Source organism: Rattus norvegicus, chromosome 3, assembly GCF_036323735.1.
Source record: "Rattus norvegicus strain BN/NHsdMcwi chromosome 3, GRCr8, whole genome shotgun sequence".
NCBI classification, from domain to species: domain Eukaryota; kingdom Metazoa; phylum Chordata; class Mammalia; order Rodentia; family Muridae; genus Rattus; species Rattus norvegicus.
In genome coordinates this window covers 96,366,634-96,388,159 of record NC_086021.1, presented here as the reverse complement: position 1 = coordinate 96,388,159, position 21,526 = coordinate 96,366,634, and the positions used below count along the sequence as shown (strand labels likewise).

General features: G+C 39.5%; 1 protein-coding gene across 1 annotated transcript; it reads right to left on the bottom strand.

The window, feature by feature from the left end:
- Positions 1-1,108: 1,108 nt before the first annotated feature.
- On the bottom strand, positions 1,109-3,176 carry Or4c10 (olfactory receptor family 4 subfamily C member 10). Its single transcript, XM_039106073.1, has 2 exons — positions 3,166-3,176; positions 1,109-2,033 (listed from the first exon to the last, which is right to left on the bottom strand). Exons 1-2 carry the CDS (start codon positions 3,174-3,176, stop codon positions 1,109-1,111), a joined length of 936 nt encoding a protein of 311 aa, XP_038962001.1.
- Between the last annotated feature and the right edge of the window lie 18,350 nt (positions 3,177-21,526).

Sequence of the window (21,526 nt, the reverse complement as noted above, 5' to 3'; positions counted from 1 at the left end):
TTTTCCCATATGCTGAGAATCTATTTTAGTTTCTATCTTAGTTTTCACTGTAATTAACTTGTCTTTTCCTAAGTAGTCTAACTAGAATTCTCCTTATGCTTTTAATTATGAAAAGGTAAGAATTCCTTCGCTTACATTGTTTAGCCTCTAATGTTATAGAATTCATTTGTCTTCCATAATATTTACATTTAATTATTACCTATTTATTATATATTAGACATTGTGCTACATTCTGGAAGTTGTTGGTTCTACCTAGCAAGTACTTTATAGAGCATAATTGCATAACAAAAAGCAGAAATTTCTGCCGGATAGCCAGTGTTCTTTTGTTGTTGAGCCACCATCCATTTGGATGGAAGATCAATGTAGTATAGGTGATAGAAACAATAGAAAATGTTTCTGAAGATTATAAAGACTTTTTTAACGTTGAATTTTATTTTTTTAACTTGTTCTAGCTTTGTTATACACCCAGATTTTGCCCCCTTCTGGTCTTTTAAAAGATGTGATGATAAATTTCATATCTAGTTATTATACATTAAACTGGCCATTGATATTATAACCCTGTACTAGATATTGCAGTGATCAAGCTGATAAACAGCCATAGATTATGATTTATAAAAAGGCAGAAAAAGTAATGAAGTATATATATTATGTATGTACATATATATGTATGTGTGTATATATATGTGAGTGTGTGTGTGTGCGTGCGTGTGTGCATTGTGTGTGTGTGTGTTCTCTTACTAAAAATGATAAGTAGTTTATTTCTCTGGCATGCTAATCATCTGTGATAGAGTATCATCACAATTAAGAATATAGCTTTGAAAATTAGTCAGTCATGGTTTCTTAATGGGTCATGAATGTGGTCTCACTTCTCACTTGTAAAATGGAAACAACACAAATGTAGAGATTTTTCTTCAACACTACTACATTTTATTATTCTTGGGTGAAGAAAAGCCCATCAACACATATTGACTAAAGCTTGTGAAGTTAATTTCTAATGTGGCAGAATTTGCTAGAAGTCCTGAGTAAAATTCTTGCTGACTTTAAATACAGTGACATTTTGATGACTGGCTTTTTGATACTTATTTCAAAAATTGCACGTTAGAAACATTTATTTGTTGATGGAATTAACATCATCTCTCCATCTACACAATTTCTTAATGGCATCTTTCATCTGAGCATTTCTCAAGGTGTAGATTAAAGGATTTAACAAGGGTGTTATCATAGTGTAGAACACAGCAACTGCTTTATCGATAGACAAAGTGGCTGAAGGTCTCATGTACACAAAAATACAGGGTACAAAAAACAAGACAACCACTGTTATGTGTGAGACACAGGTGGAGAGGGCTTTGCGCCTCCCCTCTGCACTGTGGTTTCTTAATGAACGTAGGATGACCAAATAGGAGACCAATAGAAGGAGGAAGTTTAAGAGGCAAATAAAACCACTATTGGCAGCAACAAAGAGCCCCAGAATGTGGGTATCAGTGCAGGCAAGGTTAAGCAAAGGGTTCAGATCACACATAAAGTGATCTATGACGTTTGGGCCACAGAAAGGCAATCTAAAGATAAACAGAATCTGTATGGTTGCATGAAGAAAACCTCCCACCCATACCACTCCTACCAGAAGGCCACATACCCGTCTGCTCATGATGGTTGTGTAGTGTAAGGGTTTGCAGATTGCCACATAGCGGTCATAGGCCATCACAGTAAGCAAGATGCCCTCAGCACCTCCAAAGAAATGCTCCCCAAAGACCTGGGTCATGCATCCATTGAATAGGATGGTCTTTTTTTCATGGAGTGAGTCTACGATCAATTTAGGAGTGTTGACAGAAGAATAACAGGCATCAATGAAAGAGAGATAAGCTAAGAAGAAGTACATAGGTGAGTCCAACGATGGGCTGGCAGTGATAGTGACCACAATGAGCACATTGCCTACCATGGAGATGATGTAGATGATAACAAATATAGCAAATACGATTTTCTGCATGCTTGGGTTCCTGGTGAGCCCCAGGAGAACAAACTCTGTCACGTTGTTCCTAATTTCCATGTAGTTGGTGTGTTACTCAATTACATTATCTGAAAAAAAATTATTGTACACTTGGTCAAGTAAACAAACAACAAGTGTCTCAATTCTATTTGAGGTATAAGGACTTTTCTTGAGAGGAAAGTAAATGTTCTTAGATCTTGAAGACAACTCAAGTTGTGTTTTAGACCTTCTGTCAGAACACAAGGCAGGAAGTCATTTGGAATGGCTAAGCGTCTAATTTGCAATAGTTGATACATAGAACCAGTTAAATTTGCAAAGGAATGCTGAAGAAGAGTTTAAGGTCTACAAAAGCAAAACTGTGGAATCTGTCCTTTGTCGCCTCCTTTGAAAAATAATATTTTATTAGTTCTTTGATTTTTTTATACAGTACATTTGCATCACATCCACCCTTTCTAAACTCTTTCCAGATTCCCTCTTCTCTGAATACCTAACTTTGGTTTTTAAAAACCCTTTCACTATTCTTTATTCTAGAGTACAGAAAAATAGGATCAGGTAGTTGAGAACTGAAGTAGGTGGATGAAGGTGGAAGCGGGTGTCTGATTAGTCTTCTCTTGGGTGATGTGGAAGCCAGAAAGAAAGATTCCCAGTGAGTAGGGTATTTATAACATCTGACAGAAGGGGTAAGTAGGCATTGGTAGTGAGAATGTGAAACATTTTGCCTATTTATTGTCTAATCCAATTAAGTTAATAATTGTTAAAAACACATACCTTTCAGTGAATACTCCATGCAAGGCATGGTAGTAAAGGTTTTGCCTTTATGGTTGCATTTATCGCTGATAACAATTCATAGGCTTGATTACATTTTATCTCGTTTATTGATAAGGCAATGGTTTCAGGACTTAATTACAGCACCAAGACAATAATAATAATGATAACAACAACAGCAACAACAACAAATGAATTGTAGAAATGAAAAGCTAGAATATAGTTATCTGAATGCAATCTTTTTGAATAGCAGTGTTTTAAATGCTTTACAAATATTTGTTACTTAAAGCAAGTAGATACTAATATAATTTTGTATTTGACTTTATGTATTAAGTAATAAACACATAAAGAAATTAAGTATCATGTCTAAAAGCAACAACTAATAAAAGTCATAGCCTAGTTAGGTCAGATTCTACTTGTTAAGCATTTTTCCTCTAAATCCTAAGCTTAGGTTCTATACTATAATAAGCAAATAATCTTGAGCAAGTAATCTCCCTTGTATACAGCCAGAAGTTTTATGGAGAAATTTTATAACACATGCACGTGAATGCTAATGATGACATCTTTGAATTCCCAAACATTTGCAAACCATAATATTCATTAGCGCTCTTTTATATTGGTTTCTCTGACATTCTATTGCGTCTGTCCTTACAACCCTTTCAAAATCTTGTCTCACAATTCTTTGGTGAACTGTTCAATATTTTTGTCACAGTACTAATGTATATTAGATACAGAATTATAAGTATGTCTGCTTATAGTCTTGATTCCTATTAAGCTATATTTCTTGGCACCTTGCATTCTGCTTCCTAATTTACAGAGTATAAATAATAACATGGTTTTACAAATTCTTAGAAGTAATGAAATATATATATATATATGAAAACACATACCACAGTGCTCTGGACACATATGGAATTATCATTTATTTTTAATAAGTGTATATTTGTAATAGATAGGAAGAATCATTGGTATGAGTAAAAAGGACAACCTTGTGGTAGATTCAAGAAGAACCATCTCCAAAGCTACTTTCTCAGAAGACACAGAAACTCATCTACAGCAGGAAATCCCAGGGAGGGCTGTTTGTGTTTATTCTTAAAACTTGTTATGTATATAAATATTCATATTTATGCTTTTCATGAGTAGGAAGCATATTTAAATATTTTCTTAGTTTCCATGATTAGTCTTAATAGAAAATACTTCATAGCAAAAATAAGCTACATTCTACAAATTGCTTAGTCTTGTTGTACCTCAAATTTTTATTTGCCAAACTAGATCAATTATATTTAATGAACAACATTTGAATAGCTGGCTGAAAATGGAAGGTGCTATTACTATAGCTAAGGCATTGAAGCATACCATTTACCATATAGAAAGTGGAAATGTGTAATAAAATCAACACAATTGAAACACTTACCTTAGTCATTTTAGTAGTTAGAGGTTGATCCTAATTCTGCTTAGGGACATTGGGAACAAACACCATCTGAAATCAATTCCTTTTGGAATCAGTAAGTTTCATTATTAGAGATGTGGCACAGTTGAGAAAGAAACTGTTCAGACAATTCAATATTAAACAGTTATTAAGAAATTACACACATTAAAAAGATACTTTTATAGATCAGTTATAAAATGTATAGCTATGCAACACAAGGTAAAATATTCTTAAAAGTAAAAATGTCTCCAACTAGACTAGTCTTTAGAACATTTTCACAAAAATATAGATTTTGAATCAGAATGGAATTTACTCTTAACACTATAAAGGACTGATTCTTGTACAACACTCTGGTCCTACTAACTAGGAAACCAAAGTCTGCAGGAAGTGTCTGCTTTTATAAGCCACCTTACCTATGCTCAATCTTCTCAAATGACAATGAAACATTTCCATCTTACTCTGTACAGAGAGTCACAAAGGTTCCAGAAAGGTCCAGGGACATTATTCTTTTTCTCTCAGGAATTAATTATTTCCTTTGATGGAGTTGATATGTGTATTGTTTTTCTAAAATTATGTATTCTGAGGAGACATGTTTGGGAGGAACCTATTCTTGAATGGGGAATATATATTCCCTATACTTAGAACCTAAGTCTTCCAATGAATCTGGGTTAAGAAAGTGGATACCAGGAGAATAAAAGTGCCATAAATACAATATGTAGATTTGTGATATATTTTCTCTGTGGACTTACACTGATCGATTTGTTTTATTTTCAGTATTAAGCCTCTGAATACTCACTGTTGCTTAGTTGAGATCTAGAAGAGTAGGGCATTGAATAATCACGCTTTCATATCTGATCCCCCTTGCCCTCATCTCCAACAGTATATTCTGTACAGTAACTCTCTGTTAGATGTATTGTTGTTGGTAAAGAATTTTTCCCATTCTGCAGTTTGCCTCTCTTCAAGTGATTATGTTCATTGCTGTAAAGAAGCTTTTTAGTTTTATGTGGTCCCATCTGTCAATTATGTCAATTATCTGTCTTTATGCCTATGCTACTAGTTTGCTGTTCAGAAAGTACTTTCTTGTGTCTATAAATTCTAGTCTATTCCCTACTTTGTCCTCTGTAAACGTCATGATATCAGATCTTTTTTAAAGGTCCTTAATCCATTTGAAGTTGAGTTTTGCTCAGGGAGAGAGATTAAGATCTATCTAGTTTTATTCTTGTATATGTAGCTATCCAGTTTGACCAGCACCATTCATTCAAGATGCTATCATCTTTACAGTATGCATTGTTTTTATCTTCATCAAAAATTAGGTTGCTGTAGGAGTATAGGCCTACATACCGGTATTTAATTCTGCTTCAGTGATCAATGAGTCTGCTTTTATGGCAGTTTTATGCTATTTTTATATCAAGTGGTCTTGTAATATAACTTGGAATCTGTGATGATTATACTTCTGGCAACTATTTTTCAGGATTATCTTGGTTATTCTGGGGCATTTGTATATCCATATTAAATTGAAGACTGTAGGTGCACTGAAGCTCCCGGAAACGGCAGCACAGGTCTTCCTGGTTGCTGCCGCTGCAGAGAGCCCGTGGGCAGCACCCCACGAGCGAAATTGAGCCCCGGGACCACAGGTAAGACCAACTTTTCTGCTGCAAGAAAGCTGCCTGGTGAGCTTGGGACACACGGAAGCGGAATTCCTGTAGAACCGGGCACGTTCTGTGTTTACCGGAAGTCCCACACCCGCGGATCCCGGCCTGCAGCAGCTCTCTGCCCCCAGACCCTGTGAGAGAGAGACCCAACCGCCTGGTCAGGTGGGCACTCCTGAGGCTGCAGAGCGGAAGAGACCACCAACACTGCTCACCCCTGCCCACATCCCTGGCCCAAGAGGAAACTGTATAAGGCCTCTGGGCTCCCATGGGGGAGGGCCCAGGAGCGGCAGGACCCCTGTGCCTGAGACACCACCAGAACCAGAAGGAAACAGACCGGATAAACAGTTCTCTGCACCCAAATCCCGTGGGAGGGAGAGCTGAACCTTCAGAGAGGCAGACAAGCCTGGGAAACCAGAAGAAACTGCTCTCTGCACACACATCTCGGACGCCAGAGGAAAAAGCCAAAGACCATCTGGAACCCTGGTGCACTGAAGCTCCCGGAAACGGCGGCACAGGTCTTCCTGGTTGCTGCCGCTGCACAGAGCCCGTGGGTAGCACCCCACGAGCTAACTTGAGCCTCGGGACCACAGGTAAGACAAACTTTTCTGCTGCAAGAAAGCTGCCTAGTGAACTCAAGACACAGGCCCACAGGAACAGCTGAAGACCTGTAGAGAGGAAAAACCACACGCCGGAAAGCAGAACACTCTTTCCCCATAACTGACTGAAAGAGAGGAAAACAGGTCTACAGCACTCCTGACACACAGGCTTATAGGACAGTCTAGCCACTGTCAGAAATAGCAGAACAAAGTAACACTAGAGATAATCTGATGGCGAGAGGCAAGCGCAGGAACCCAAGCAACAGAAACCAAGACTACATGGCACCATCGGAGCCCAATTCTCCCATCAAAACAAACATGGAATATCCAAACACACCAGAAAAGCAAGATCTAGTTCCAAAATCATTTTTGATCATGATGCTGGAGGACTTCCAGAAAGACGTGAAGAACTCCCTTAGAGAACAAGTAGAAGCCTACAGAGAGGAATCGCAAAAATGCCTGAAAGAATCGCAAAAACCCCTGAAAGAATTCCAGGAAAACATAAATAAACAAGTAGAAGCCCATAGAGAGGAGACACAAAAATCCCTGAAAGAATTCCAGGAAAACATAAATAAACAAGTAGAAGCCCATAGAGAGGAGACACAAAAATCCCTGAAAGAATTCCAGGAAAACACAATCAAACAGTTGAAGGAATTAAAAATGGAAATAGAAGCAATCAAGAAAGAACACATGGAAACAACCCTGGATATAGAAAACCAAAAGAAGAGACAAGGAGCTGTAGATACAAGCTTCACCAACAGAATACAAGAGATGGAAGAGAGAATCTCAGGAGCAGAAGATTCCATAGAAATCATTGACTCAACTGTCAAAGATAATGTAAAGTGGAAAAAGCTACTGGTCCAAAACATACAGGAAATCCAGGACTCAATGAGAAGATCAAACCTAAGGATAATAGGTATAGAAGAGAGTGAAGACTCCCAGCTCAAAGGACCAGTAAATATCTTCAACAAAATCATAGAAGAAAACTTCCCTAACCTAAAAAAAGAGATACCCATAGACATACAAGAAGCCTACAGAACTCCAAATAGATTGGACCAGAAAAGAAACACCTCCCGTCACATAATTGTCAAAACACCAAACGCACAAAATAAAGAAAGAATATTAAAAGCAGTAAGGGAAAAAGGTCAAGTAACATATAAAGGGAGACCTATCAGAATCACACCAGACTTCTCGCCAGAAACTATGAAGGCCAGAAGATCCTGGACTGATGTCATACAGACCCTAAGAGAACACAAATGCCAGCCCAGGTTACTGTATCCAGCAAAACTCTCAATTAACATAGATGGAGAAACCAAGACATTCCATGACAAAACCAAATTTACACAATATCTTTCCACAAATCCAGCACTACAAAGGATAATAAATGGTAAAGCCCAACATAAGGAGGCAAGCTATACCCTAGAAGAAGCAAGCAACTAATCGTCTTGGCAACAAAACAAAGAGAATGAAAGCACACAAACATAACCTCACATCCAAATATGAATATAACGGGAAGCAATAATCACTATTCCTTAATATCTCTCAATATCAATGGCCTCAACTCCCCAATAAAAAGTCATAGATTAACAAACTGGATACACAACGAGGACCCTGCATTCTGCTGCCTACAGGAAACACACCTCAGAGACAAAGACAGACACTACCTCAGAGTGAAAGGCTGGAAAACAACTTTCCAAGCAAATGGTCAGAAGAAGCAAGCTGGAGTAGCCATTCTAATATCAAATAAAATCAATTTCCAACTAAAAGTCATCAAAAAAGATAAGGAAGGACACTTCATATTCATCAAAGGAAAAATCCACCAAGATGAACTCTCAATCCTAAATATCTATGCCCCAAATACAAGGGCACCTACATACATAAAAGAAACCTTACTAAAGCTCAAAGCACACATTGCACCTCACACAATAATAGTGGGAGATTTCAACACACCACTCTCATCAATGGACAGATCATGGAAACAGAAATTAAACAGTGATGTCGACAGACTAAGAGAAGTCATGAGCCAAATGGACTTAACGGATATTTATAGAACATTCTATCCTAAAGCAAAAGGATATACCTTCTTCTCAGCTCCTCATGGTACTTTCTCCAAAATTGACCATATAATTGGTCAAAAAACGGGCCTCAACAGGTACAGAAAGATAGAAATAATCCCATGCGTGCTATCGGACCACCATGGCCTAAAACTGGTCTTCAATAAAAATAAGGGAAGAATGCCCACATATACGTGGAAATTGAACAATGCTCTACTCAATGATGACCTGGTCAAGAAAGAAATAAAGAAAGAAATTAAAAACTTTTTAGAATTTAATGAAAATGAAGATACAACATACCCAAACTTATGGGACACAATGAAAGCTGTGCTAAGAGGAAAACTCATAGCTCTGAGTGCCTGCAGAAAGAAACATGAAAGAGCATATGTCAGCAGCTTGACAGCACACCTAAAAGCTCTAGAACAAAAAGAAGCAAATACACCCAGGAGGAGTAGAAGGCAGGAAATAATCAAACTCAGAGCTGAAATCAACCAAGTAGAAACAAAAAGGACCATAGAAAGAATCAACAGAACCAAAAGTTGGTTCTTTGAGAAAATCAACAAGATAGATAAACCCTTAGCCAGACTAACCAGAGGACACAGAGAGTGCGTCCAAATTAACAAAATCAGAAATGAAAAGGGAGACATAACAACAGATTCAGAGGAAATTCAAAAAATCATCAGATCTTACTATAAAAACCTATATTCAACAAAACTTGAAAATCTTCAGGAAATGGACAATTTCCTAGACAGATACCAGGTATCGAAGTTAAATCAGGAACAGATAAACCAGTTAAACAACCCCATAACTCCTAAGGAAATAGAAGCAGTCATTAAAGGTCTCCCAACCAAAAAGAGCCCAGGTCCAGACGGGTTTAGTGCAGAATTCTATCAAACCTTCATAGAAGACCTCATACCAATATTATCCCAACTATTCCACAAAATTGAAACAGATGGAGCACTACCGAATTCCTTCTATGAAGCCACAATTACTCTTATACCTAAACCACACAAAGACACAACAAAGAAAGAGAACTTCACACCAATTTCCCTTATGAATATCGAAGCAAAAATACTCAATAAAATTCTGGCAAACCGAATTCAAGAGCACATCAAACAATCATCCACCATGATCAAGTAGGCTTCATCCCAGGCATGCAGGGATGGTTTAATATACGGAAAACCATCAACGTGATCCATTATATAAACAAACTGAAAGAACAGAACCACATGATCATTTCATTAGATGCTGAGAAAGCATTTGACAAAATTCAACACCCCTTCATGATAAAAGTCCTGGAAAGAATAGGAATTCAAGGCCCATACCTAAACATAGTAAAAGCCATATACAGCAAACCAGTTGCTAACATTAAACTAAATGGAGAGAAACTTGAAGCAATCCCACTAAAATCAGGGACTAGACAAGGCTGCCCACTCTCTCCCTACTTATTCAATATAGTTCTTGAAGTTCTAGCCAGAGCAATCAGACAACAAAAGGAGATCAAGTGGATACAGATCGGAAAAGAAGAGGTCAAAATATCACTATTTGCAGATGACATGATAGTATATTTAAGTGATCCCAAAAGTTCCACCAGAGAACTACTAAAGCTGATAAACAACTTCAGCAAAGTGGCTGGGTATAAAATTAACTCAAATAAATCAGTTGCCTTCCTCTATACAAAAGAGAAACAAGCCGAGCAAGAAATTAGGGAAACGACACCCTTCATAATAGACCCAAATAATATAAAGTACCTCGGTGTGACTTTAACCAAGCAAGTAAAAGATCTGTACAAGAAGAACTTCAAGACACTGAGGAAAGAAATTGAAGAAGACCTCAGAAGATGGAAAGATCTCCCATGCTCATGGATTGGCTGGATTAATATGGTAAAAATGGCCATTTTACCAAAAGCAATCTACAGATTCAATGCAATCCCCATCAAAATACCAATCCAATTCTTCAAAGAGTTAGACAGAACAATTTGCAAATTCATCTGGAATAACAAAAAACCCAGGATAGCTAAAGCTATCCTCAACAATAAAAGGACTTCAGGGGGAATCACTATCCCTGAACTCAAGCAGTATTACAGAGCAATAGTGATAAAAACTGCATGGTATTGGTACAGAGACAGACAGATAGACCAATGGAAGAGAATAAAGACCCAGAAATGAACCCACATACCTATGGTCACTTGATTTTTGACAAAGGAGCCAAAACCATCCAATGGAAAAAAGATAGCATTTTCAGCAAATGGTGCTGGTTCAACTGGAGGGCAACATGTAGAAGAATGCAGATCGATCCATCCTTATCACCCTGTACAAAGCTTAAGTCCAAGTGGATCAAGGACCTCCACATCAAACCAGACACACTCAAACTAATAGAAGAAAAACTAGGGAAGCATCTGGAACACATGGGCACTGGAAAAAATTTCCTGAACAAAACACCAATGGCTTATGCTCTAAGATCAAGAATCGACAAATGGGATCTCATAAAACTGCAAAGCTTCTGTAAGGCAAAGGACACTGTGGTTAGGACAAAACGGCAACCAACAGATTGGGAAAAGATCTTTACCAATCCTACAACAGATAGAGGCCTTATATCCAAAATATACAAAGAACTCAAGAAGTTAGACCGCAGGGAAACAAATAACCCTATTAAAAAATGGGGTTCAGAGCTAAACAAAGAATTCACAGCTGAGGAATGCCGAATGGCTGAGAAACACCTAAAGAAATGTTCAACATCTTTAGTCATAAGGGAAATGCAAATCAAAACAACCCTGAGATTTCACCTCACACCAGTGAGAATGGCTAAGATCAAAAACTCAGGTGACAGCAGATGCTGGCCAGGATGTGGAGAAAGAGGAACACTCCTCCATTGTTGGTGGGATTGCAGACTGGTAAAACCATTCTGGAAATCAGTCTGGAGGTTCCTCAGAAAATTGGACAGTGAACTGCCTGAGGATCCAGCTATACCTCTCTTGGGCATATACCCAAAAGATGCCTCAACATATAACAGAGACACGTGCTCCACTATGTTCATCGCAGCCTTATTTATAATAGCCAGAAAATGGAAAGAACCCAGATGCCCTTCAACAGAGGAATGGATACAGAAAATGTGGTACATCTACACAATGGAATATTACTCAGCTATCAAAAACAACGAGTTTATAAAATTCGTAGGCAAATGGTTGGAACTGGAAAATATCATCCTGAGTGAGCTAACCCAATCACAGAAAGACATACATGGTATGCACTCATTGATAAGTGGCTATTAGCCCAAATGCTTGAATTACCCTTGATCCCTAGAACATACGAAACTCAAGACCGATGATCAAAATGTGAATGCTTCACTCCTTCTTTAAATGAGGAAAAAGAATACCCTTGGCTGGGAAGGGAGAGGCAAAGATTAAAACAGAGACTGAAGGAATACCCATTCAGAGCCTGCCCCACAGGTGGCCCATACATATACAGCCATCCAATTGGACAAGATGGATGAAGCAAAGAAGTGCAGACCGACAGGAGCCGGATGTAGATCGCTCCTGAGAGACTCAGCCAGAATTCAGCAAATACAGAGGCGAATGCCAGCAACAAACCACTGACCTGAGAATAGGTCCCCCGTTGAAGGAATCAGAGAAAGAACTGGAAGAGCTTGAAGGGGCTCGAGACCCCAAAAGTACAACAATGTCAAGCAACCAGAGCTTCCAGGGACTAAGCCACTACCTAAATACTATACATGGACTGACCCTGGACTCTGACCCCATAGGTAGCAATGAATATCCTAGTAAGAGCACCAGTGGGAGGGGAAGCCCTGGGTCCTGCTAAGACTGAACCCCCAGTGAACTAGACTATGGGGGGAGGGCGGCAATTGGGGGAGGGTTGTGAGGGGGACACCTATAAGGAAGGGGAGGGGAAGGGGGATGTTTGCCCGGAAACTGGGAAAGGGAATAACACTTGAAATGTATATAAGAAATACTCAAGTTAATAAAAAAAAATAATAAAAAAAATAATAAAAAAAAAAGAAATGCAATCTAATGGTTTTTAGCAAGGCAAAGGTAGTGGAGAAGAAAGGCAAAGACTGAGTCATACTTACTTGCTGTGTTCATGTGGTCAGAGTCCCTTTCCTCCCCCACCATAATAGTCATGGACTCACTACATTCTGGAGCCATGAGCCTCAATAAATGATTTATTTGTTTTGTTTTGTTTTATTAGAAGTAGCCATGATCATGGTGTCTCTTCACAACAATAGAGAAAAAAAAAGAATTTATTAATGGGAGCGTTGTTCTACTGTGAAAGGAACAGTCACTCTACCTTTAAGAGGAATATGGGAATTTTTAGAACTTTGGACTTTAAAAGTTGTTGAACTCTCTAAGTAAGGCTTAATAAGTCATTCTCATAGGTGCTTCAGAGGCAGCAGTGCTAATAGCAATGTGGACTGTGGAGGCCCATCTTAAGAGTGTTCAGAGGGGAATGATATTCACAACTGCGCCAGAGACCATTCTTGAGATACTTGGACAAAGAATGTGATCTTGTCCTCTCATGTCCTGGGTTGCATCCTAAGAATCTGTCCAAAGCTATATTGAAAAATTTTGGGCTATACTGAAAAATTTTGGAATAATTTTATTGGTAAAGGCAATTTCAAGACAGTCTAGTATTAACTATCATGTGGTTATTACCAATCATTCTTATGCATATCTGCAGATCTACAATGAAAATGAGTAAGCAGGACCAAAGGAAAAGGGAAGGGAAGAGAAGAGAAGAGGAGAGAGAGAGAGAGAGAGAGAGAGAGAGAGAGAGAGAGAGAGAGGGAATGAGAATCAGGGGAGAAAAAGAGCACCAAAAAATTAGTGTTGGAGCTAAGTGTTGTGCTTAGGGAGGTGAGACATTTAAGATAAACCTGACTGGGGAAAAAATGGTTCCCTTAGATCCTACCCAGCAGTTTCCAAGGTGGAAAAAAAATGCCCAAGAAATCTACTTCTAAAGCAAAGAAAAATTTATTCGACAAAGGAAAGAATCAACAAACCAAAGCTTATGCAAATATAATTCAAGAAGAGGTCCAGGTTCCACTCCAAACAGACTGCTGCTGTACTTGGCAGCAAAAGTCACAGGCTTCTGGCTTTAGAGGATCAGGAGTCTTGTCCTTAGAAGTTAAAATCTTGATGGGTAAGTTGCCTTGGCCATGTTGTCTTCTCACAGTAACAGAAAGGAAACTATGACAGTCACTTCTTCAGCACCCTGCACTGTGCTTTGGTAGAAAACAGCTGTGGTTATTGTATAGTTCCTGGAAGGCATCAGTGAATCTTATAATGGTCAGTGCTGTTAGAAGGTAATTGGCTGGCTGCATGACTAGCAGTCCTTCCTCAAATCAAGCATGGCTCCAGGAAACAGTTTAGCATCTGTAAATTGAGTATAAAACTACCTCATATTCCCAAGTCTTTGTTAATTCATAGAAAAATTACAATCAGATGGAATAGATATAATAAGCCATTATAATTAACATTTGTAGTCATTTTAAGAGTGTTCGTGATGTTTTAACACCTATCCAAGACCATGGGGAAGGATTAATTCTAAGGTCTCAAAACCACAACTGTCTCATGAGGCTACCTTCACCCAGTTAATGTGGTGAGGTGGCCATGGGGATGTTGGGCTATGGTTGCATATTTCCTTTTCTGGGGATTGAACCCAATCAGGGGTAGCTAGCATTCTAGGTGTGCTCAGCAGTTCTTGTTCTGGGTTTTTCTGGTCCTGAGATCAGCTCAAGTCTTTACCAATAGAACTCTTCTGCACTCTGCATTCTGAAAGTTTGCTGAGTGACATTATGAATTATTTCTCTAAATCTAGCTTATTGTGTAGGAGGAATCACTTTTAGAAAAAAATGTCTGAACTAAATTTAAAGTTTGTAGGGACTGAGGCTTTTTTCCTGCAGTTAAAATCATTGGTTTGCTGCTGCTTTCAAAGTCGTTTGCATTATTCAATTTATTCTTCCCATCCCAGTCCAGGGACTGTAAGCTGACACTGGGTGACAATTTTTCCTTGGCTCTGGGAATTCTTCCATTTTTCTCCTTGAAGCAGAGGCTCCCTTGTTGTGCTGATTCCTCTCATTGTACTAAAGCAGATGGTTTGAAAAGGAAGGGCGTTTCTCTCCCAGTTCTCTCTCTCTGTCTCTCTGTCTCTCTCTGTGTCTCTCTCTGTGTCTCTCACTCTGTCTCTGTCTCTGTCTCTGTCTCTGTCTCTGTCTCTCTCTCTGTCTCTCTCTCTCTCTCTCTCTCTCTCTCTCTCTCTCAGCCTCTTATTTTATTCCCCCTAGCTTCCTCACTTGGGACTTCGTTCTTGTTTAGGTTCTTTGGGTCTGTGGAATGTATCATGGGTATCTTGTACATTTTGACTAATCCCCACTTATAAGTGAGTATGTATCGTGCATATCCTTTTGGGTCTGGGTTAGTTCACTCGGGATGATACTCTACAATTCCTTCCATTTGCATGCAAAATTCATGATGCCCTTGTTTTTAATAGCTGAGTCCATGGTGTAAAATGAACCATATTTTCTCTTTCCATTCTTTGGTTGAGGGCCGTCTGGATTGTTTCCAGTTTTGGGCTATGAACATAGTGGAGCATGTGTCCTTGTGGTATGGTGGAACATCTTCTGGGTATATGCCCAGGAGTGGTATAGCTAGGTGTTCAGGTAGAACTATTCCCAGTTTTATGAGAAACGACCAGATTGATTTCCAGAGTGGTTGTACAAGTTTGCGTTCCCACTACCAATGAAGGAGTGCTCCTCTTGCTCAGCATCCTTGCCAGCATAAGCTGTCACTTGAGCTCTTTATCTTAGCCATTTTGATTGGTGAGGGATGGAATCTCAGGGTCGTTCTGATTTGCATTTCCCTGAGACTAAGGACTTTGAACATTTCCTTACGTGTTTCTCTTTCACTTGAGATCCCTCTGTTGAGAATTCTCAATTTGGCCCTGTAACTTATTTTTAAATTGGATTATTTGATTTGTTGGTATCTAACTTTGTCATTCTTTTTATATTTTAGATATTAGCCCTCTGTAGGATGTAAGGTTAGTGAAGATCTTTTCCAAATCAGTGGCTGTATGTTGTCTCTTTTTCCTGTTGACAGTATCCTTTGCCTTACAGAAGCTTTTCAGTTTCATGAGGTCTCATTTATTAATTGTTGATCTTAGTGCCTGAGTCATTCAGGAGGGTATTGGGGGGTTCAGGATCAAGTGTGGGGAGAGATAAGAGAGAGGACAAGAGGGACAGGGGAATGAATGGGATAGAGCATAGGAAGCATATCTAGGACATGCCAGAGACTTAGAATATTAGAAGCTTCCAAGAGTCTAGGGGGTGACTTTAGCTGAGACTCCTAAATATGGAATATGGAGCCAGAAGTGGACACTTCCTGTAACTAGGCAGGATCCCCAATGGAAGGATATAGACACCAACTCATTCATAAAACTTTCAAGCCAAAATTTGTCCTGTTTACAAGAAATGCAAGGACAAGGATGGAGCAGAGACTAAGGAAATGGCCAACCAATAACTAGCATAACTTGAGACTGTTAGCTCCACCCCCACAGTTTCCTGGCAACAGCCAGGTTTGCCTGTTACTCTAAAAGGGGATGCTTGCCCAGGTTCTCAGTCTCTTGTTCTTGTTCTCTCTTGCTCTCCCCCTCTTCCCCTTTGTCCCTTCTCTCCCCATTCCCATTCCTCTTCTCCCCTAGTGCTCATGGCCGGCCTCTATTCCTTTCCTCTTCTACTCTTCTTCTCTCTCTCTCATCCCTCTCCCTTGTCTTGTCCTTCCATTAAACTTCTCCATGTGCAACCATATTGGCCTGGTGTGGTTTATCTGGTTGAGCTGAGATTTCTATCCCAACAGAGACGCATTTCATTGGCAAGAATCAACCTCTGACACTGTTAATGATACTCTGTTATGCTTGCAGACAGGAACCTAGCATAAATGTCCTTGGAGAAGCTCCACCTAGAAGCTGACTGAAACAGATGTAGAGAGCCACAGCCACAGCCACAGCCACAGCCAAACATTGAACATAGCTCTGGGAGTCCAACAGAAGAGTTGAGGGAAAGATCAAGGAACCCAGAAAGCATAGGAACGCTACAAGAAGACAAACAGAATCAACTAATCTGGATCTTTTGGGGCTCTCAGTGATTTGAACCACCAACCAAAGAGCACACACAGGCTGGACCTAGGCTCCCTGCACATATGTAGCAGATGTACAGCTCAGTCTTCATGTAGGTTCCCCAACAACTGAAGTGGGATCTTGTCCCTAAAGCTGTTGCCTGTCTGTGAATACAGTTCCCCTAACTGAGCTTCCTTGTCTGACCTCAGTTGGAGAGCATGGACCTGGCTCTGTAGAGACTTGAGAAGTGAGGTGGGGAAAGGGTGGAGAGAAGATTATGTTTTGGGGACTGGGAGGGAGAGCAGCAATCAGGACATAAAATGAATAAATAAATTAGTGGAAAAAAGAAGGGCATCAAGTTGGGAAGGAGATGACATGGGAGCACTAGGGTGATTTAGAGGGAGATAGTGGTAGGTGGATGTGATCAGTGTATAATATATAAATGTATGAAATTTTGAAGAATGAAAAGGTACATAAAATACTAAAAGACAGACAGACAGGAAAAAGGGCTGAAAAGAATTAGCATTAGGGAGTTTCTCACCCAGGGACTTTTAAATGAAATGCTGATATTCTGGTGACTTAGGGTTACTATTTTTGAGATAAACACAATAACTAAAGCAACTTGAGGAGGAAAGGTTTATTTGGTTTTTCTACATCCAAGTACATCATTAACAGAAGTTAGGATAGAAACTCAAGCAGGGCAGAAACCTGGATAGAGAAGCTAATGCAGAGAGGATGGAGGTGCTGCTTCCTGGCTTGCTCTGCAGGTCTTACTAAGTCTGCTTTCTTATAGAAGCCAGGACCACCAGCCCAAGGACAGATGGCACCACCCATAAATGGATAGGCTTTTCCTCATCAATAACTAATTAAGAAAATGCCCTATAGGTTTGCCTATAGCCTACTCTTTGCAAGCATTTTTTTTTAATTATTTTTATCTTTAACTCATGATATTTGATATTACCAAACTAAGTAGCAGTAATGATATTACACACTCACAAAATATAAAATATCACATGAGTTTATTATTATTATTATTTTTTATTAACTTGAGTATTTCTTATATACATTTCAAGTGTTATTCCCTTTCCCGGTTTCTGGGCAAACATCCCCCTCCCCCTTCCCCTTCCTTATGGGTGTTCCCCTCCCAACCCTCCCCCCATTGCCGCCCTCCCCCCATAGTCTAGTTCACTGGGGGTTCAGTCTTAGCAGGACCCAGGGCTTCCCCTTCCACTGGTGCTCTTACTAGGATATTCATTGCTACCTATGGGGTCAGAGTCCAGGGTCAGTCCATGTATAGTCTTTAGGTAGTGGCTTAGTCCCTGGAAGCTCTGGTTGCTTGGCATTGTTGTACATATGGGGTCTCGAGCCCCTTCAAGCTCTTCCAGTTCTTTCTCTGATTCCTTCAACGGGGGACCTATTCTCAGTTCAGTGGTTTGCTGCTGGCATTCGCCTCTGTATTTGCTGTATTCTGGCTGTGTCTCTCAGGAGCGATCTGCATCCGGCTCCTGTCGGTCTGCACTTCTTTGCTTCATCCATCTTGTCTAATTGGGTGGCTGTATATGTATGGGCCACATGTGGGGCAGGCTCCGAATGGGTATTCCTTCAGTCTCTGTTTTAATCTTTGCCTCTCTCTTCCCTGCCAAGGGTATTCTTTTTCCTCATTTAAAGAAGGAGTGAAGCATTCACAATTTGATCATCCGTCTTGAGTTTCGTTTGTTCTAGAGATCTAGGGTAATTCAAGCATTTGGGCTAATAGCCACTTATCAATGAGTGCATACCATGTATGTCTTTTTGTGATTGGGTTAGCTCACGCAGGATGATATTTTCCAGTTCCAACCATTTGCCTACGAATTTCATAAACTCGTTGTTTTTGATAGCTGAGTAATATTCCATTGTGTAGATGTACCACATTTTCTGTATCCATTCCTCTGTTGAAGGGCATCTGGGTTCTTTCCATTTTCTGGCTATTATAAATAAGGCTGCGATGAACATAGTGGAGCACGTGTCTCTTTTATATGTTGAGGCATCTTTTGGGTATATGCCCAAGAGAGGTATAGCTGGATCCTCAGGCAGTTCACTGTCCAATTTTCTGAGGAACCTCCAGACTGATTTCCAGAATGGTTTTACCAGTCTGCAATCCCACCAACAATGGAGGAGTGTTCCTCTTTCTCCACATCCTGGCCAGCATCTGCTGTCACCTGAGTTTTTGATCTTAGCCATTCTCACTGGTGTGAGGTGAAATCTCAGGGTTGTTTTGATTTGCATTTCCCTTATGACTAAAGATGTTGAACATTTCTTTAGGTGTTTCTCAGCCATTCGGCATTCCTCAGCTGTGAATTCTTTGTTTAGCTCTGAACCCCATTTTTTAATAGGGTTATTTGTTTCCCTGCGGTCTAACTTCTTGAGTTCTTTGTATATTTTGGATATAAGGCCTCTATCTGTTGTAGGATTGGTAAAGATCTTTTCCCAATCTGTTGGTTGCCGTTTTGTCCTAACCACAGTGTCCTTTGCCTTACAGAAGCTTTGCAGTTTTATGAGATCCCATTTGTCGATTCTTGATCTTAGAGCATAAGCCATTGGTGTTTTGTTCAGGAAATTTTTTCCAGTGCCCATGTGTTCCAGATGCTTCCCTAGTTTTTCTTCTATTAGTTTGAGTGTGTCTGGTTTGATGTGGAGGTCCTTGATCCACTTGGACTTAAGCTTTGTACAGGGTGATAAGCATGGATCGATCTGCATTCTTCTACATGTTGCCCTCCAGTTGAACCAGCACCATTTGCTGAAAATGCTATCTTTTTTCCATTGGATGGTTTTGGCTCCTTTGTCAAAAATCAAGTGACCATAGGTGTGTGGGTTCATTTCTGGGTCTTCAATTCTATTCCATTGGTCTATCTGTCTGTCTCTGTACAAATACCATGCAGTCTTTATCACTATTGCTCTGTAATACTGCTTGAGTTCAGGGATAGTGATTCCCCCTGAAGTCCTTTTATTGTTGAGGATAGCTTTAGCTATCCTGGGTTTTTTGTTATTCCAGATGAATTTGCAAATTGTTCTGTCTAACTCTTTGAAGAATTGGATTGGTATTTTGATGGGGATTGCATTGAATCTATAGATTGCTTTTGGTAAAATGGCCATTTTTACTATATTAATCCTGCCAATCCATGAGCATGGGAGATCTTTCCATCTTCTGAGGTCTTCTTCAATTTCTTTCCTCAGTGTCTTGAAGTTCTTATTGTACAGATCTTTTACTTGCTTGGTTAAAGTCACACCGAGGTACTTTATATTATTTGGGTCTATTATGAAGGGTGTCGTTTCCCTAATTTGTTTCTCGGCTTGTTTCTCTTTTGTATAGAGGAAGGCAACTGATTTATTTGAGTTAATTTTATACCCAGCCACTTTGCTGAAGTTGTTTATCAGCTTTAGTAGTTCTCTGGTGGAACTTTTGGGATCACTTAAATATACTATCATGTCATCTGCAAATAATGATATTTTGACTTCTTCTTTTCCGATCTGTATCCACTTGATCTCCTTTTGTTGTCTGATTGCTCTGGCTAGAACTTCAAGAACTATATTGAATAAGTAGGGAGAGAGTGGGCAGCCTTGTCTAGTCCCTGATTTTAGTGGTTGAGGCACGATCCTCTCTGATGACCCTATCTTATGTGAAATTTACATAAAACTAGCCAGTCCAATCGGTAACTGGATTTTCTTTCCTAGCTTTAAAAAAGGCTTTCAGCACAACCAATCAAAATGCAGAGGTGTGGAGGCCAACATCTAAGGCTCAGGAAACATTGCAGAAGAGGGGGCAGAAAGATTGTAAGGGCCAGAATCAGGGAGTTTGCTGTGATACTGGGTCTCTTATGAATATCAGAAACTATACCCATAATGTCTCACCAACATGATTGCCCAAATGTGGACTGAGAAAGGATGACATCAATAGACATACCAATATAGATGGGGGAAAGACCATAAAGCCTGCACAAAGAACTATGGACAAATAGAGAATGTTGAGTGGGAAAAATAGTCTTCTCCGTGGAAGAACACACCAATTAATTGGTTATCTAATACCAAACTGTCAGCTATGAAAACATATATTTAGAGTAACATTATATAGACTGTGGTTCTCTTTGACTACACATGCATGCCTTTATCTATCCATTCATCATCTCCTGGTGATTTCATGGCTTTAGCAAAACGTGATGAATAAAAGACCTTGAAAAATAAAGTATGTTGATTAATTATAATGAATTACAGAATATTTCTTTGTTATATGAAGACACTGTAAAAATATCTTTTCTTTATCTGACAGAATTGTCATCTCCAAGTCTTACTGCTAAATAAGCTCACCCTTTTTAACTCTTTCTGAACTCTGGCTGGCTGGTTCAATTCAGCTCTTCTGGCTCAAACTCCTTTCCCAGCTGACTGATTCAAGCTATCTTCTCTTAACTTCTAAGTGAATTGCCCAGCTTGTCTTTAAAATAACTCTAGCAATCTGTTCTAATTTTCTGGCTTCATCTCATTCTCTGCTTCATTATGTCTTCACTTGTATCTATCTAGCTTGTTCTCTCAGCAACTTGTCTCTATAAAACTGTCTCTGTAAAAACTGCCTCTGAGCTCCACATACTGAACTGCCATGAACTCCATTCCAATGCACGGCCTTTCAACTACTGGCTCAACCAAACTGACTGACTAGAACACAGAGATCTACATGCCTCTGTATTCTGAGTGCTGAGATTAAAGGGATGTGCTACTATACTTGAACCTATTCTTTACCTGAAACCTGCTCTGTACCGGGCTTTCTTCGAACTCAGAGGTCTGCTTGCCCGTGTCTCCTGGGATTAAAGGCATGTCTATATTTCAGACAGATTATACAGATCTGGAAGTTCTTTGGATATGATCCCTTGCCAGAGCAGTAATGTTGCAGGA